This window comes from Hippopotamus amphibius, chromosome 3 (genome assembly GCF_030028045.1).
Source record: "Hippopotamus amphibius kiboko isolate mHipAmp2 chromosome 3, mHipAmp2.hap2, whole genome shotgun sequence".
Lineage (NCBI taxonomy): Eukaryota > Metazoa > Chordata > Mammalia > Artiodactyla > Hippopotamidae > Hippopotamus > Hippopotamus amphibius.
The window spans coordinates 81145086-81160681 of record NC_080188.1 but is presented as its reverse complement, the minus strand read 5'-3'; the positions used below and the strand labels follow the sequence as shown (position 1 = coordinate 81160681).

The 15596-nt window shown below is 40.3% G+C and overlaps 2 protein-coding genes across 7 annotated transcripts in view; one reads left to right on the top strand and one right to left on the bottom strand.

Moving 5' to 3' along the window:
• LRBA (LPS responsive beige-like anchor protein) overlaps positions 1-15596 on the top strand; it is a 687888-nt gene that overhangs the window by 403121 nt on the left and 269171 nt on the right. For all 6 annotated transcript variants that reach the window (XM_057725704.1, XM_057725703.1, XM_057725702.1 and 3 more), the window contains 2 exons: positions 708-854; positions 3349-3485. In XM_057725704.1, coding sequence (XP_057581687.1) covers positions 708-854; positions 3349-3485 — 284 coding nt within the window. The remainder of the gene's footprint in view (positions 1-707; positions 855-3348; positions 3486-15596) is intronic.
• MAB21L2 (mab-21 like 2) lies at positions 7475-8554 on the bottom strand. The gene has a single exon (XM_057725706.1). It carries the CDS (start codon positions 8552-8554, stop codon positions 7475-7477), a length of 1080 nt encoding a protein of 359 aa, XP_057581689.1.

Here is a 15596-nt window from a genome sequence, read left to right as displayed (position 1 = left end):
GTTTGAGCCTCCACTTAGTTTCCGCACTGCCTTGCTCTTGGATATTTGTATAAGGGCCGGAGTAGGGGTGAGGGTGGGGTAAAATGTGTGCAAGGTCAGTGTGAAGGAAGGAGGGAGGATGGAGTAAGAGGAAGAGCATGCAGCTTCTGAGAGCTGCTGTAGCTTTATTAGTGTCAGATATGGCTTCAGAATCTAGCCTAAATCCTCATTGGCTGTGAATCTCTCTTAGCTCTGACCCTTCTTATTTTTGGATTCTCCTTCACAGCCACTCCCCGACCATTTCAAAACGTTTGTCAGTATAATACTATTCCCAGGAATAAATCAGTATTCCTTGTTTTTCAGTGTTAAGCAGGTATTGTTTCCAAAACTAGGTTCTGATTATTTTTCTACTAACAAATTTCAAAAAAATCTGCTGCTTTTGAACCCCCTTCTGTCCTTAAACATAAGTAAATAAATGGTTCGGTGAGCAGTGCAAGGGTCAGATTTAATGGGATTAGGGTGCTTGTTCAAGGTAACATTAGACCAGGTTTGGGGAATCACGGTCGTCAGGAGTGTGTGGCCATCCTGATCACTTTCCCCACCCTGGATGACTCTGGGTAAAAATGATTGACCATCTTGGGCCACCTAGCCTTACCTCTGTTCCCTGCCCCTCTGCCAGAGTACTCCTCCCAGAGCTGATGGACAGCTTTGTTTCCTTTTCATTTCAGCTGCAGATGAAGATATTCTTGCTAAAGGAAAACAGTCCATCAAGAGTCAGGCTTTAGGAAATCAGAACTCGGAAAATGAGATCCTCCTGGAAGGCGACGACGATACTCTGTCATCCGTGGATGAGAAAGATTTAGAGAATCTCACTGGTAAATTCAGGGGTTATGCACATACTTTAGCTAACTCTGGGCCAACACGCATCTAATACTTACTTTTTCAGCTGTGACTGCTAGGACTACCATCTTTACACCTACAATCACATGAAGTGAAGTTTGTTTTTGTTCTTCTAAACGTTTTCCCCATTATCGTCAATATTGTTTCCCCGTCAATTGTCTATTCTGTTCATTCTCTTTACCCTACTCATCTTTTTCTTTTATGAATAGTCTCTAATGAAGAAGAAGAAAAGTATAAAAACAGCAACAACAAAATTGCTTCACCCATCTAATAGGAGTTACCTAATCTCTACAAAATAAGAGCTATAAGTAAAATTATGCCAGTTGCTCTGTAAATAAAGCTTGGCAGCAGATGAGCTGTTTGCTCTGATACACAGGTCTTAGGGGGCATGCTGCATATGCATTTAACTCCCTCAAAAATCCATTCCGAGAATGCTGTGGCTTTTCACAGGATTCGCAGATTGTACCTGATGCAGGAATTTTTGATTTGCGCTCTGCAGATTTTCAGTTTTACTTCTCTTATGGGAAAAATTCTCTTGTTTAGCTTGAAATTTTAGTCATTCATTAAATGGCTTTTTTCCTTTAATGCCTGTGACTCTGTCCCTCAAGGAGGAAAGTCTGAAAGGTTCTACAACTTCTACAGATGAAAGTTATAAAATCTACTATTTTGATAATTTTAATTTTAAAAGGCATGAAAAAAATCTTTTATTTAGAGATGTATCTGCAACCATGATAATGAAAAGCAAAAACAGGTGATGGTATCTTCTCTGATGGCTGTAAATTTCTCTGTGAAGTGAAATAAAATGAATTGGAGCATACCGTTAAGGGACTTGGGGCTGGAGTACAGACTAAGGTGGACACTGCTATTCTCTGGTCTTTTCCTTCACATCCATTTAGCCATTTCCTCCTCCTTTATTTTGCTTCTATTCTTGCTACTAGTAATACATTCATACAGTAATAGAGGTGAAAGGGGAGTTTAATTATATAATCTTGACAATGGCAATAGGATTAAGAAGTAATCCACACTAATAAAGTGGTGTGGGTTAGAAATGAAGTGGAAATTGTCAGGGGTCTTCTGTAGGACCTAGGCTGCCCTAGCTCCTGCAGCTGTCTGCTTACCCTGTAATTGAATGTCTGCAAATGATTGAAAAAATGTTATTTCTTCTCAGGATTACATGCTAATGTACGGAGGGCAAAGGAGACAGCAAAAGAACACATAGCTGCTTATTTCATCCATTTATAGGGATGAGCTTTGGGAAATCATGGCTGTTCTGCAGTTATCTGCTGCCCATCTGCAAACACAATGCATTTGTACATTGGGAATAGAGGGCAAAACCTGCTCTGATCTCCGCAGAGCATCCCTCCTATTGTCCTGCTGGCACACATTAAGATTGATGTGAGATTAAGGACCAACACCCTTCTAACAATCGATGGAAATGTCAATTCATCTGAATTTTGAAACACTTATTCACCCATTGATTACCTGAATAGGTGTACTGTGTTTAGAGGCACTATATTAATTCAGAACTATAAATGCCAATCTTGTCTTGCTGTTTTCTTCACCTATAGGATTTTTACAATGAGGAATTTACATGGGATTTCAAAATCTTACTACATCTATCTCTACATAAATATATAATTATTATTTTTAGTCCTTATTTTAGGTTTGGCTCTAAGGTACTTTATGCTCTTCTATCTGTAGTGAATCTATTGTTTTCAGTAGCAGGCTGATTTGTCTTTTTGATAAGCCCTGTGGAGATTTGATTATTCCAATAAAAATTCATTCACTTGGAAACCCACCCTCCAGCTGTTTACTCCCAGAGTCCCTGAACTACACTAATATTAGATTTGGACGCATTGAACAATATTTAACAATGGAAAGGCAGGCTTAGAAAAGAACTATTTTTACCAATCTTTCATGGGGTAAAGTTGTTATGGAAGAGGTTTTATGTCAACCTGGCACAAAATCTTTATCAGAGAATATGGTTTAACGTTTCTCACTTCACTAATAAGCTAGTGATCTTTTTGTAATCATGCTTCAGCCAAACTCTAAGCTAACCTCTGGCCTTGGAAGCCTATTGAGTCTTCCTTGCTCCTGGTTGTTGTTCCATATTGTTTGATAGCCTGAGGCTTGTTTTCTAAATGGAATGTGGATGGGCTTATTTAGGCAGAGTCACCTTCTAACCAGGAGATTAGACCAAAGCTCTGCAGACTCCCTGTAAAATAACTGCATCCTAGTTTACTGTTATCATTAACTGCCTATTATAGATGTCTTAGTATGAGAACCCTAACTTTGCATTTTCAGAGGGAGATTTGGGGTGGACAGAATTTGTAAGTGTAAAAGGCTTGGCGGGCAATTTGGTGCTAGAGGTGAGAATTTAAAACATTAAATGAAATTTCTGCCTGAATCCACTTGATTTTTTGAAAAATGTCATTCCAACTTGTTCAGCTTGTCTTTTCCTTTTGGCAGGTCCTGTTAGCCTGAGCACACCAGCTCAGCTTGTGGCCCCCTCTGTTGTAGTAAAGGGCACTCTTTCTGTCACCTCCTCCGAACTCTATTTCGAGGTGGATGAAGAAGACCCTAACTTCAAGAAAATCAACCCCAAGGTGAGAAGATGAGGAGTGGGTTTCATTTTTATGGAATTTATTTTTCTTATGATGGGGTGGTGGGTCGCTTTTGGATAGGATTGGCATTAGTAAAATCTGATAGATGTAGTTTGAATTTCTTGATGAATTGCTTCTGCCTGTATGCAAGGCAACTATCTCCTTTAGCTTATGATTCCCTTACCAGCTAGTTAGATTACTGAAGTTCATTTAGATTCAAAAACAATTTCCATTTAATTGCATTTATCATTAGCTCATTCAGGGGTGGGGGGAGAACCTCAGGGAATATCGTCTATAAAATATATTTTGCCTCAAAGGGTCCAGGGTGAATTAAGCTACAAAATTCAGTGAGATTGAGAGTGGAATTATTTTGTTTAGCCTTTATATTTTCTGGATATAATACCAATATATCACTCTCCTTGCTTTGTCCTCATGACTTACTACTCTGTCGTGCATGCAAGCGTGGCTTGTGTGTGTGATACCTCTGTTTCCTATTACCTGTAGCTGATTTTACAAGGCACTGCATAATTTCCTATTCTTAAATGAAAATGTAATTTCCCCTTTAAAATGTATTTCTGATTACTTTTCAGACCTTGGCAACTTTATTTTACTAAGAGACATTTGTGGCACAGCCATAAAGCCAAAATTAGGTTTATTTCGTGAAAGTGAATGGTAGAATTTGTTCTGCATCTCTTTTAAAATGAGCAAAATAAGCAACCTGTAGAAAGAGAAGAGGTTTTAAAAAGTGGGATAATTTCTTTCATAGGCTCTTAGCCAGTGTGTGTATCTGTGTGTGTGTGGAGACACACACATATTTTTTTTTTCTGAGTTTATTGGTAAAATTCTTTGATTTTCGTAATCATGTGAATTATTAAATTTTAGTGACTGACGTATTTCAAAGTCATTCTTAATGAAAATGTTATAATTTTATGAAAAACTTTACAAACAAATCATCTCTTGTCTTACGCATGTTTTTGGCACTTGAGTTCAGCATTGCTGCTTTTATTAAGACTGGACTTGGTAGACTGTATGAAGGGAAGTCTGTGCTGGAACTGATTGCTTTGAGTTTGAGAATGCAGCTAATTCAATGCAGAGAAAACTTTAATTCTGAAATTATACCAGCTAGAAAAATTTCTACTTTGTTGTATGGCTGAAATATCTGAAAATGTATTTTAGTTTCTTTGGGAAAGGAAAGTAACCAAGATTACCCAGACTCTCTAATTTATGGTAATTTGTGAGTTAGGGTGAAATTTAATTCAGAATAGTATTCTATTATGCTTTTAGACACACATGGCTTAAAATCTAAAATATGATTTATTTTAAAAGTATTTAATGAATTGTCTTTGTTATTAAAACCTCTGCCAATCTTTATGATTAGGCTGTTTGAAGTTATTGACTCCTTTTGGGGGAAGTTATAACTTCTATTTCTGTCTGATCTTATTCTATGCAGCATCATTAAATTAAATTTTTTCCCTGCTGCTTGTGTAGTACGGGATCTTGGAGCCTAATCACAGAAATTGTCTGTACCGCTGCAACCTGCCTATGTTACAGAAATCAAAACTTTTGCTAATTTATATTCTTAAAAATTTTTCAGCCCATTATTGGAAGAATTTTTGATTTGTATAGATGGTGCCTTAAGGTATTTTGTAAATGAGGACATGCGTGTTTTTCTTTTTTTGTTGGCGATACCTGCATTAAATTAAATAAGGATGGGAAAAAAGATACTGAATTTGGGGGATTTTTGTTTCTTCTTGTCAAGACTGAAAACTTTTTTCCTGGGGTAGTTGGAGGGAGATATGTGTCTAATGCTTTACATACTGTTGTGAGTGAAAAAATGATCATTTAAAAATGTCATTTTTATCTTTTAAACTAAACACTGTGCCCTTAAGTCATTTCTTTATAAATGCAAGCACCTACTACTTGTTTTGAAATTGTTCTTTAAAATCAGAACATTTTCCCTAGAGAATAATTTCATTTGTATTATTTAAAAAATTAGTATATTTGTCTGAACCAGTTAGTATTACAGTGAGTTTATTCTACATCTGCAGAAAGAGAGACCCGAAAAGATATAGTATAGGTTGAAAGAGTGGAGATGATTTCAGAACTGATAAGATCAAAGTTTATATTTCTGACTCAGAAATATTTTCCCTGTGGAATTCTTACCTAGGAATCTTAAAACTTAAGACTGTTTTATCAAGGGAACTAGGCACCAGAGCTCTGAGTAGCTTCCTTGTTTTTCACCCATCTCTGCTATCCTGCTGCTCATCCCTCCATACACTGCCTCCCCCACTCACACTTCTTCCTCTGATCTTTAAAATTGCTTTTTAGAATAGTTTTCTTTGTATCTCTCATTCCTGGATTTTCTCAGTAAGTTAAAACATGGGCTGATTCAAAGAATAAATTTTAAAGGATAACATCTGACATGTATTCTGTACCTGTGCCTCTTATTAGCCTAACTAATGGAGTATATAGTTACCTCCAGCATAAAGAAGAGGAACCAGTTCCTTTGGGATGCTTTCAGTTTTACTAATTATTTTATTTTGTAATAAGGTATTTCCTTGTATTAAAAAGAAACCTTTGTTAAAGTTGAAACATTGAAATGAATACACTGGATTGTTACCTTAGAAATGCAGAAAGAGCAGGAACATACATTTCTTATTTTTCTTTGGTCATAAAAATAGTATCAAAACCTTTTTTATTTAAATTGACTATAAGGTACTCCTGAATAATTCTGGGAAGAATGATCACAGTTACAGCATTTATAACTAAGCCATTTAAAAACTCTTAAGTAACTTATAAATCTGGATTGTTCATATCACCATTTGCTGGGGAAAAGGAATATTGCTGTATCCATTTTATCCTCTTTTAATGTGGCTGATTTAATTGTTAAGTTTTTATTATTTAAAACTTGAAGAGGACAAATGATTGAAGGATAAGTATCAACTCATTATATTAACTATCCAGAAAAGATCCATAAATGTTTCTTTTGTAATTCAGACCCAGAGTGGATTTCTTAAAGTTATGACATAAGAGCAAATCTCTTAATTTTTAATGTGAAAAAAAACCTTTTTCTTCTAAAAATTAGGATCAAAATCAGTTCTTCCCCATAGAAAATCTGTTCTTTTTTCAAGTGTGAAATAAGATATTACTTTCAATCTTAAAATCTACAGAACAAATATATATTATAGTTGTGTAAAAATAATATTTTCTCTTTTCTAAAGATTTTGGTTGAAACTTGAATGGTTAAATCTACCAAATGTCCTGCATTTGTAAATTTTGCGAACTAGAGTTAAAATGGAAGCTTCTTGCATTTAAGTTCCTCAAGTTCATATCTTTGTATTGTAAATTATAAATTGTGATCTCACCTTCCTTCATTTAAGAACAATCCACAAACAGTCAATTACAATGTAAAGTAATATTTTTATTACTGTTTTCAACAAGACTGCTTAGGGTGAGGGGAGAGGTGCGGGAGAGGGAGGGGCACATCTGACATTGGCACTGAGATACATTTAACATCAGCAAACTTTGCTTAAAAGAGAAATTTTACATATAATTAAATACTTTTTTTCACTTGGTGACAACATTCAGGCAACCCAAAACAAATTGGAGAGAGAGACAGAGACAGAGAGAGAAAGAAGAGAGGGAAAGAAGGAAAAGGGAGAAACTACTATATTTTGATTGAAAATGTACCTTGGGTTTCATTTTGTGGTGGCAAAGCCCGATTGCTTCTTTTGTGTGACCTTTTAAATTCACATTGTTTGGAAGAAAACAATCACTTTTGTGCAAGAATGTGATTTTGTGTGTTTGGTTGGTTGGTTTGCTCTCCTTTTGTTTGCTTGTTAATTAAGGAAGTCTTCCGCCTGGTTCCTGTTTCTCTTAGGTGCCTTACATTAAAGTTTGTGTCTGGAGTTTCCGCTGTTTGTCGCCGAGTTGTGTAGTGTGTGTTTGAGAGCATTTCCGTTCGTGTCGCTTTTCAAGCAGTCCCCAGCACCCTATAGTTTGTCCAGGCTTTTGGGATTGGTGAGAATTTCCCTGGCCAACCTCCAGGTCTGCTTGGCAGCGCTTTCCAGGGCCGAGTGGGGCTTGCCCTGGAAAAGGTCGAGGTTGGGCAGAAAGTAGTGAGGGCAGCGGCGGCACTGCAGGCAGGAGATGAGCTGCAGCAGGATGCCGTTGAGCCGATCGCCGAGGCACGCCTCATCCCAGTCCGTTTCCCGCGGGTGCTTCTCGCACTCGTACAGCAGCAGCGTCTTCATGTGGTAGTTATTGAGCGGCTGGCCTGGCAGCTCCAGGTGGCGGTCCCGCAGCGTCTTCAGCACCGAGAGACACTTGTTTCGGCAGCCGCCCATCAGCAGGCGGTTCTCAGCCTCCCCGAACTGTAGCACCCAGGCGTCGCTCTCCGCAGAGCTCTGCTTGCCGGTCAGCGAGTAGCACTCCTTAGAAAGCAAGTTGAACCCTTCGGCCTTGACCTCAGCCACCCGATTGGGGCCGGGCCAGGGGATGTGGGGCATAGGCCACTGTGCCGCACTGCGAGGCCAGATACCCGTGCACTTGAACGCTGGAGTGATTTGCACCACGTAGCGCTCCCTGATGCGCAACTTGACCTCGCTGGTATCCGCGATCATCTTGACCACATCCCGGTAGCTGCACTTGTCCACCGCCTGAGCCACCAGCGTCTGGAAACGTGAGCGGATCTTGCGCGCCGAGAGGTAGCCGGAGGCTGTGATGAACTCTACCCAGAGAGACATGCTCCGCTTCCGCCCATCGCTCAGTTTGAGCACCGCGCAGCCGGGCAGTGAGCCGTCGTCCACGAAGTTGAAGACGCCCATCTGGTTTAGGTAGAGCACCACCTCGAATTCTGTGGGCGAGATGACCTCCAGCCCCTCGTAGCGGGCATCGATCTCGCTCAGGGAGCTGATGAAGCGAGGCTCCTGCACCTCCACTTCCTTTAGCACATCCGAGACCACCTTACAGACCTCTCGGATGGTCTTGGCGATGGCCGCCTTGCGCGCTTGGCAGCGCTCAGTGTAGTATTTATTGAGCTGGTAAACCAGCTTGGCCTGAGCGGCGATCATGTTGGGGCACAGGTCCGGGCTATACACCGGCGTCTCGCAATACGTTGAGGGATCCAAGGCTCACGCGCTGGTGGTGGCCCTGCGGCTTGCGAAAGAGGCGCTGCGCTCCCCCTAAGCCCCACTTTCACTCTTGTTTCCACCTGGGCTGACCGGCTGATGCTTCAGCCGTCTAGCTCTTTCTTTTCCCCCTTTCGAAAGCTTTTCTCTTCTCCAGAAAATAAGGGGCAAAACAAAGATGATCTTTGAAAAAGAAAAGTACCTGCTGGGACTTTTTTGCTTTCTCTTGATATGTGAAATAAAGGTGTGCCTGCGGGCGAGATGAAGGGGGGTGGGGGTGGGGAGGAAGACAGGGTGAGACAGAAAAATTCAGGTTACCAAGAGGTTAGGCTTAGACGTCTGCAGCGGAGATGGCCCAAAAATCTGGAAATGAGGTCTTTTAAGTGCCAAAGTAAATTTAAAAATAAAAGCGAAACACTCAGTGTTTCATTCTTAAACTTCTCTCCCACGCTGGTAGCACTTCTTTATTCAGCTTAGGTGAGTGCTTTTCTCCTCACCCTCCCCCAAATGGAAGGTGAAGGGTGTAATTAATGTCCAGAGAGCAGCGAAGTGCAACTCAGTCCGCAGCACACTCAGAGGTTCGCAGACGCCCCGCACTCTCAGCGTGTAGGTCTGGTCTCTTCTCAGGGGGTCCTCTTGTAGCGGTTTTCCTCTTTTCCTACTGGAGGCGTTGTTTGGACTGGGTTGGTTTGTTTGCAGTGGGTTCTTCTTGTCTTTCTCTAGGTGCAAACCGCTGGAAGTTGTTTGATATTCATTTCTGCTTCGTAATTTATAATTTTGGCCCTCACAAAATCTATTTTAGTGTGACGAAGTCGTTGCTTGCGTTGCATCTGGGGTTTAGTTATAAGGATTCGAGGGTTTTTCTTCTCCTCCCCCTTTAGGTTGCTTGTGCAGATTCCACTTTGAGCAGTCTCTCCCTCCTCCCCTCCGCTGTCTCTCTCTTTCCCTCTCCCTCCTAATCTCTCTCCCTCTCCCTCCCTCCTCTCTCTCCCCCTCCCTTCCTTTCTCTTCCCCCTCTCTCTAGTCTCCCTCCCTTTCTCTTTCCTTCTCTCCCTATCCCTATCTCCCTCTCTTTTTCTCTCTTCCTCTCTCTCACTCACCCCCCCAACACCTCTCTCTCTCTCTCTCTCTCTCCCTCCCTCCCTCCCTCCCTCCCTCCCTTTCTCTCTCTCTCTCCCTCCCTCTCTCTCTCTCCCTCTCTCTCTCCCCCCTTGCTGTTTCCTGGAGTTATTTAGTTTATGAATGGTCCTGGGCCATCATGAGGGGGGTGGAGCTTCAGTTCCTACAATCGCTATCCGAGCTGTCAGTGCTTTAGCCAATCCGAGAGAGAAGACAGGCATGCTTGGCAAACGGTAGCAGCCACCGCTGCACTTGATAAAGAAAGGGGGTAAAGAGAGAAGTAAGAAAACAGGAGGAGATAGCAGAAGTCAAATGCTCACACACATTTTACAGCCCCCTCTTCTTTATCCTTCTCTCTTATCAATTGCAAGGAAGAAAAAAAGAGAGTGTATAGAGAAGGAACTTCTTGGAGATGGCTGGAATGGCTCAAGGGAGAGTAGCAGTGGTTCAGAAAGGTTCACTTTTTTTTTTATATCAACATTGTGAAGAAGGTGCAAACGCTAACAAAATTACTTTCACTTGAAGGCAGATGGGAGGAGGAAGGGAAATCTGGGAAAGGACCTAAATTTTTCTAGATTTTTTTTCTCCGGCAAAGTCTTCTTCGCTTTTCTTCCCCTCCCCTCCCATTGTTGCCAAGCTCCAGAGCTATGTATGTGGGCCAGTTGGGGGGTGAGGGGAGTGGACATGGGGTGAGGGTTTATAATCATAAATCTCTTTTCAGTAATTTCCATATGCTGTTGAAAAATGAGGCAGGGCAAAAATAGTACAAGCACCTTGTTTGATAATTACTTCATAATTAAGATTCAGATATATTTAATGTTATTACTTTATTGTTACAGGCAGTAACTTGTTATTAGAGAGCAAATATGTTTGTTGTGAGAAAAGGTGCAGATTTTTATATGGTAGGATTTTGTTGGATATACTTTAAAAATAAGCCACTAAAATTATTTTAAACTTAATAAAAATGAAGGGAAGTAAATATGAACCTGAATTAAAGTTTTCTTAAAATGTTAATGTTGTAAATCTAATTTTGAGTATATTTTCAGGCAGTACAGAATTTCACTTGTAAAATCATTTTATTTTCATAATTGACTCTTGCTTTTAAAAGACTTCACTACTGCAAAAATCTATAACTATCCTGTTATTGATTACACAGATGGTTTCACTCCTCCCTTGGCATTTCAGTGAAACTCATGCGTGTGCTTTTAGTATATGTATTATATTTTCAAGCTGTACCCATGGTAGCCTTTCGGTACTTTTGGTTGAAAATGCTGTTGATAGTGTTTCTGATTTGCTTAGAGGTGTGTTGATGCTGAGTCTTTTTAAGACAAATCAAATAGATGGAAATGTTTTTAGTTAGAGTTTGGACGTTATGTGCTCCGATAATGCTGTAACAATGAAAATTTATGAAGCTGGTTGTGCGAAGACTTCATTTTACAAAACCCGGTGTGTGGCTTTTGCAAAAAGGCTTGACTTGCTCTCTTAAGGCTGAATCAGGTGAACGTGAATTCAGTTGCATAGGGAAAGTTTGTTTCATCAGGTAGTTGATATCAGACACTTGGACCTCTTTGGTTCTTTCTTACACGCCTGGTGCGGGCCACTGGGTATCTTGTCACCCCTCACTCTGGTAGCTGTGTGTCTCTTTCTAAAGAAGTTTGCCCTTCTTTTCCGTTTTTAAGCAAGTCGGATTTGTTGCCAGCGATCTGTCTTCCGTGGCTAGGAGTTGGGACGAACAGTCGCGTCCGCGGGACTCCGGGATGCAGAGCTTTAGTGACTTCTCAGGAGTGGCAGCGGCGCGGGCGGCCGCAGGTCCGGCGGGCTCGCGCCTTCTCGGGCGTGCGTGCGTGCGGTTGGCGTCGGACCCCGGGCTGCAGGAGGAGGGACGCGAGCCGGCGCCCTCAGAGTCCGCGAGTGTGGGACGCCCCGGCTCTGCCGGCACCCCGGCGATTGGCCGCGAGGCCACAGCGGCGCTCTGGGAACTGTTACTGGCAGGAGGGGCACTTTGCGGCGGGGAGTGGTGTGAGCGCCGGGAGAGGATCCCGCGCGGCTGCTCCCGAGGCCAGATGCTGGGCGGGGACTTGCGGCGGGCGAGACGGTGCGGAGCTTCCCGCCCCCAACCCCGACCCTCGCCTCTCGCCCCGATCCCAGCCACTGAGGCCTCGCGCGTGGCCCGGCCGGGCCCGCGACGCCCCAGGGAGTGAGTGTTTGCAGAAGGCCCCGGGGTGACGGCGTCGTCCCTCCTCCGCGCCCCCGAGCCGGTGGGCAGGAGCCCGGCACCCTCCGCCCGCGCGCCGTTCTCGGGTGGGCCCGACACCCCACTCCTCCTCTCTTCTCCTCTCCTCCCGGCTGGGTCAGCACGACCAAGCTTCGTCCCACCCTTGTCCCCTTGCTTCTCCACTTGTACGTACTGAGGCCGAGGGATGATAAAAACGTTACAAATGTTTTGATTTAAAAACAATTCATTACCAATTTACCCTGTCCAAGGTAGATGCTCTAGTAAATAATAAATCAGTTAAACAAAGGCGACTTTAATTTATTGCCGTGATACTAATTAGAAACATCATTTGAGCAATAAACTTAAACACTTCCAGCAAATAATGCTCCCTCTTGCTGGTTCCCTTCCTTCCCCTTCCCCCACCCCAACTCACTCTGCTGCCTCTGCTCTAAGAGCTGCTTCAGCTCTGTTTGCGGATCCGCTCTTCCTCTGGTTGAATAATTGAAGGGGGAAACGGTATCCGAGGAGGCTGTAATTGAAGAGCCCCTGTCACCTCTGCTTTTATGTATGTTAGTATAGAAGTCCATCAGCAGCTTCTTGATGGTATATTAAAACGAAGTGGCAGCCCCTTCTGCAGGAGATACCGTATTCTATTAAAGGAGACCAAGTGAGAGAAAGAAACTCTAGAGGCTAAAAGCCACTTCAAGTCTTCAGAGCGATTGATCTGTATTCTCTTGTTATAATCCGTCTCATCATACTTGAGTTAATGAGGCAAAAGAGGGGGAGCGAAATCTGATGGTCCTTGACAAATTCATTAGGGAGGCTGCAGGACATTTTATTTGACTGTTAAACATCTTGTTTGTTTGGTTTAGGCAGTGCCAACATCAGCATGCTTCTGCCCAGACCTATCATGTTGGTTTGGCTACAGACATTCCTAAAAAGAGAAAGAGGACATTCAGGGTGTGATTTTAATATTTTGTTTTGGATTTCATGTAGCCCATAACCTGCAGACTTCTCTAGGATTTACCTTCACTGTCGTCACACTAGGAACATTTTACGAGAATTTAGATGATAATACTGAGCTGGGCATGTTTTTAGTCACTATAAACTGAATTATGTGTGTTTAAACGTTAGTCTGAAAAGTTCCCATTTCTTTAAAAAAAATTGAATCAAGTTACAGCAATTACTGTGCTAGTTTTTGAAAAATGTGAATGTTTAAGCTCTGGAAGAGTAGCCAGATCATACATTAGATCCTGTTTTTTACTCGATTGTGGTTAAATAAACTTTTAATTATTAATTGAATTTCCTTTTGCAGTGAAACACTTATGGGTACAGAAAGTTGGAAATAAAAATTTTAACTATTTATACAAATACGGTTGTGAAAGAAAATTTGTATACTTTAATTTGAAGGCCTTTCTATATTTAAAATTAGAAGCAGAACCAGGTACTCTATGAATGGTGCTAAATTAAGGTGATGAGTTGACAGAATACTTAAAAAACTGAAAATATTTCTAATTGAAGAATAATGGGCAATTAAGGTAGAATGCTAATCTTGTAATATTTTGTTCTAGAATAATAATACAGTGCTTGATTTTCTCAGTTTCTCCAATTATGATACTTCCTTGCATAGAGAATTCAGTCATATTTTCCTTCAGCAATTGACTTAAACAGCCTCAGCTTTAGTGCTTTGAGAAAGAACCCTGTCTTCCATTTGCAGGCAAACAGTATGAGAGAAAAAAGAAAACTAATGCTCTTTGCCTGTCATTTTTATACATTCTTGCACTGCTGATGAAGCTTGAACTGCTGCAGGGAATGTATGGATTTGAAAAGAAATGATTCAGTAGTTCATGTTGTGTTTCTCAGAAGCAAAACCAAACTAATGGCTGAAGTCAGTGCTTCTGTACATCTGACAGTTATAATCCTGTTTACATTTCCAGAGAATACAAAATCCTTAAACTGTTTTATTTTTTGCTGATCTTTACTTAGAAATGTGCTTACTGAGTTAAATTTCAGTGTAGTTTTTACTTTATCATATCACTGGGACCTAAAAGATATCCATTAATTTATTATCTCTAGAAATGGCATATAGTATTGCAATAATCTTTCCTAAAGAGTATACAAATTTTAGATTATATGATTTTGTTTTCCAGGAAAACATTTTAGAATTATTCAAAAAATAATCAGATTATTGACTTAAAAAAATCAAAACTCTCTGAAAGATTTATAATTTTTGGAAAACAAAAGACCATGTGTTTACCTGTATATATTCTTATCCACTAAAATCTAACTCTAAAATATCTTTGCAGTTCCTAAATGAATGATATGCCTAATCAGTCAACATGTTTATAAAAATACTTGATTTTTTAGAAGAAAATTCTTTTTTAGGGCGTCAAGATGTAAAAGGGGAAATAAATAACTGCTAAATTCTCTGAATCTAAGAACTATTCCAGTAAAAACAAGAAGAAAAGTAAATAACCCAGACACAATTTATTAGTGTATTAGTTGATGAAATTTTGTTGAAGTAATTATATTAAAATATCTGTAAGAAGCTTTAACAGCACCAACTGTCAGGATTATACTAGGCACATTGCATTAAAAGTCAGTAAAACCACATTCTCTTTCACTCTGTCAAATGATCTAATTTTGCAAAATTCCTAAGTAGCATAGAAATTGTTTATAAGCTATTGATAATTATTATTCTGGAATCGATCTGGAGAATAATCAGTAAGTGAATATTTTCTTTGAGCAGTTCACTGTAGTGCCTATTAATCTTAAATGGTCAATCATGCTGCTAAAACAAGTTCTTGTTGTTTTTAACTTCTTTCACAAAATAGCTAAAAAAACAAACAAAAAACCACCAAAAAACAAAAAACTCAAACCTTGTAATCGCTTTGATTGGTAACCCAAGGGTATTGTTCTCATTTGAACAGTTTGAACTTAATGTTCTGTAAGGTCAAAGCAATGGCTTTAACTTTGCATTACTATGCCTCAAACTGTACTGAAAAATAAATGCTTTTATGTACTTTTGAATATTGTTTTGTGGGATTAAGTTTGGGTTACTTTGGATGATGTATTTGGTGATATTTACACCTGTTACACTTTTACAGGTCTAATTCTTGTGTAATTTAGTAGGATGAGAAAATTGAACGTACAGTAGATGTTTGTTTTTCCCCCACGTTTAGTACCAGCTGTGTATATGAGTACTTTATTAAGCTATACATAAGCTAGTATCATCAAAATGGGCAGTGAATGAGCAGAGAACTTCTGCTCAGGAAAATGGAAGTGAGCAGCTTTTAGCCGGGCTGAAATGTAAATACTACTGTAGTATTGAGCTGATGTGCTGTGTTAAGACGATCCAAGTTAATTCAAGTATTTTTCAGAAGATATTTCATTGAATATATTATATTTTCATTTATATCTTTTGACTTAACCAAGAAATCGCTTAGCTTTTTTCTCATTTTACATAAACACATTTTTGAGTTGTAACAGTCACATTCCTTTATTCCTGTAAGACAGTTGAACAGTTGGTCTGAAAAGTTAGAACAAATAAGATTCTACCTTGTCTTCCTTCCTTCCTTCCTTCCTTCCTTCCTTCCTTCCTTCCTTCCTTCCTTCCTTCCTTCCTTCCTGTTTTCTGCCTTCTTTCCTTCT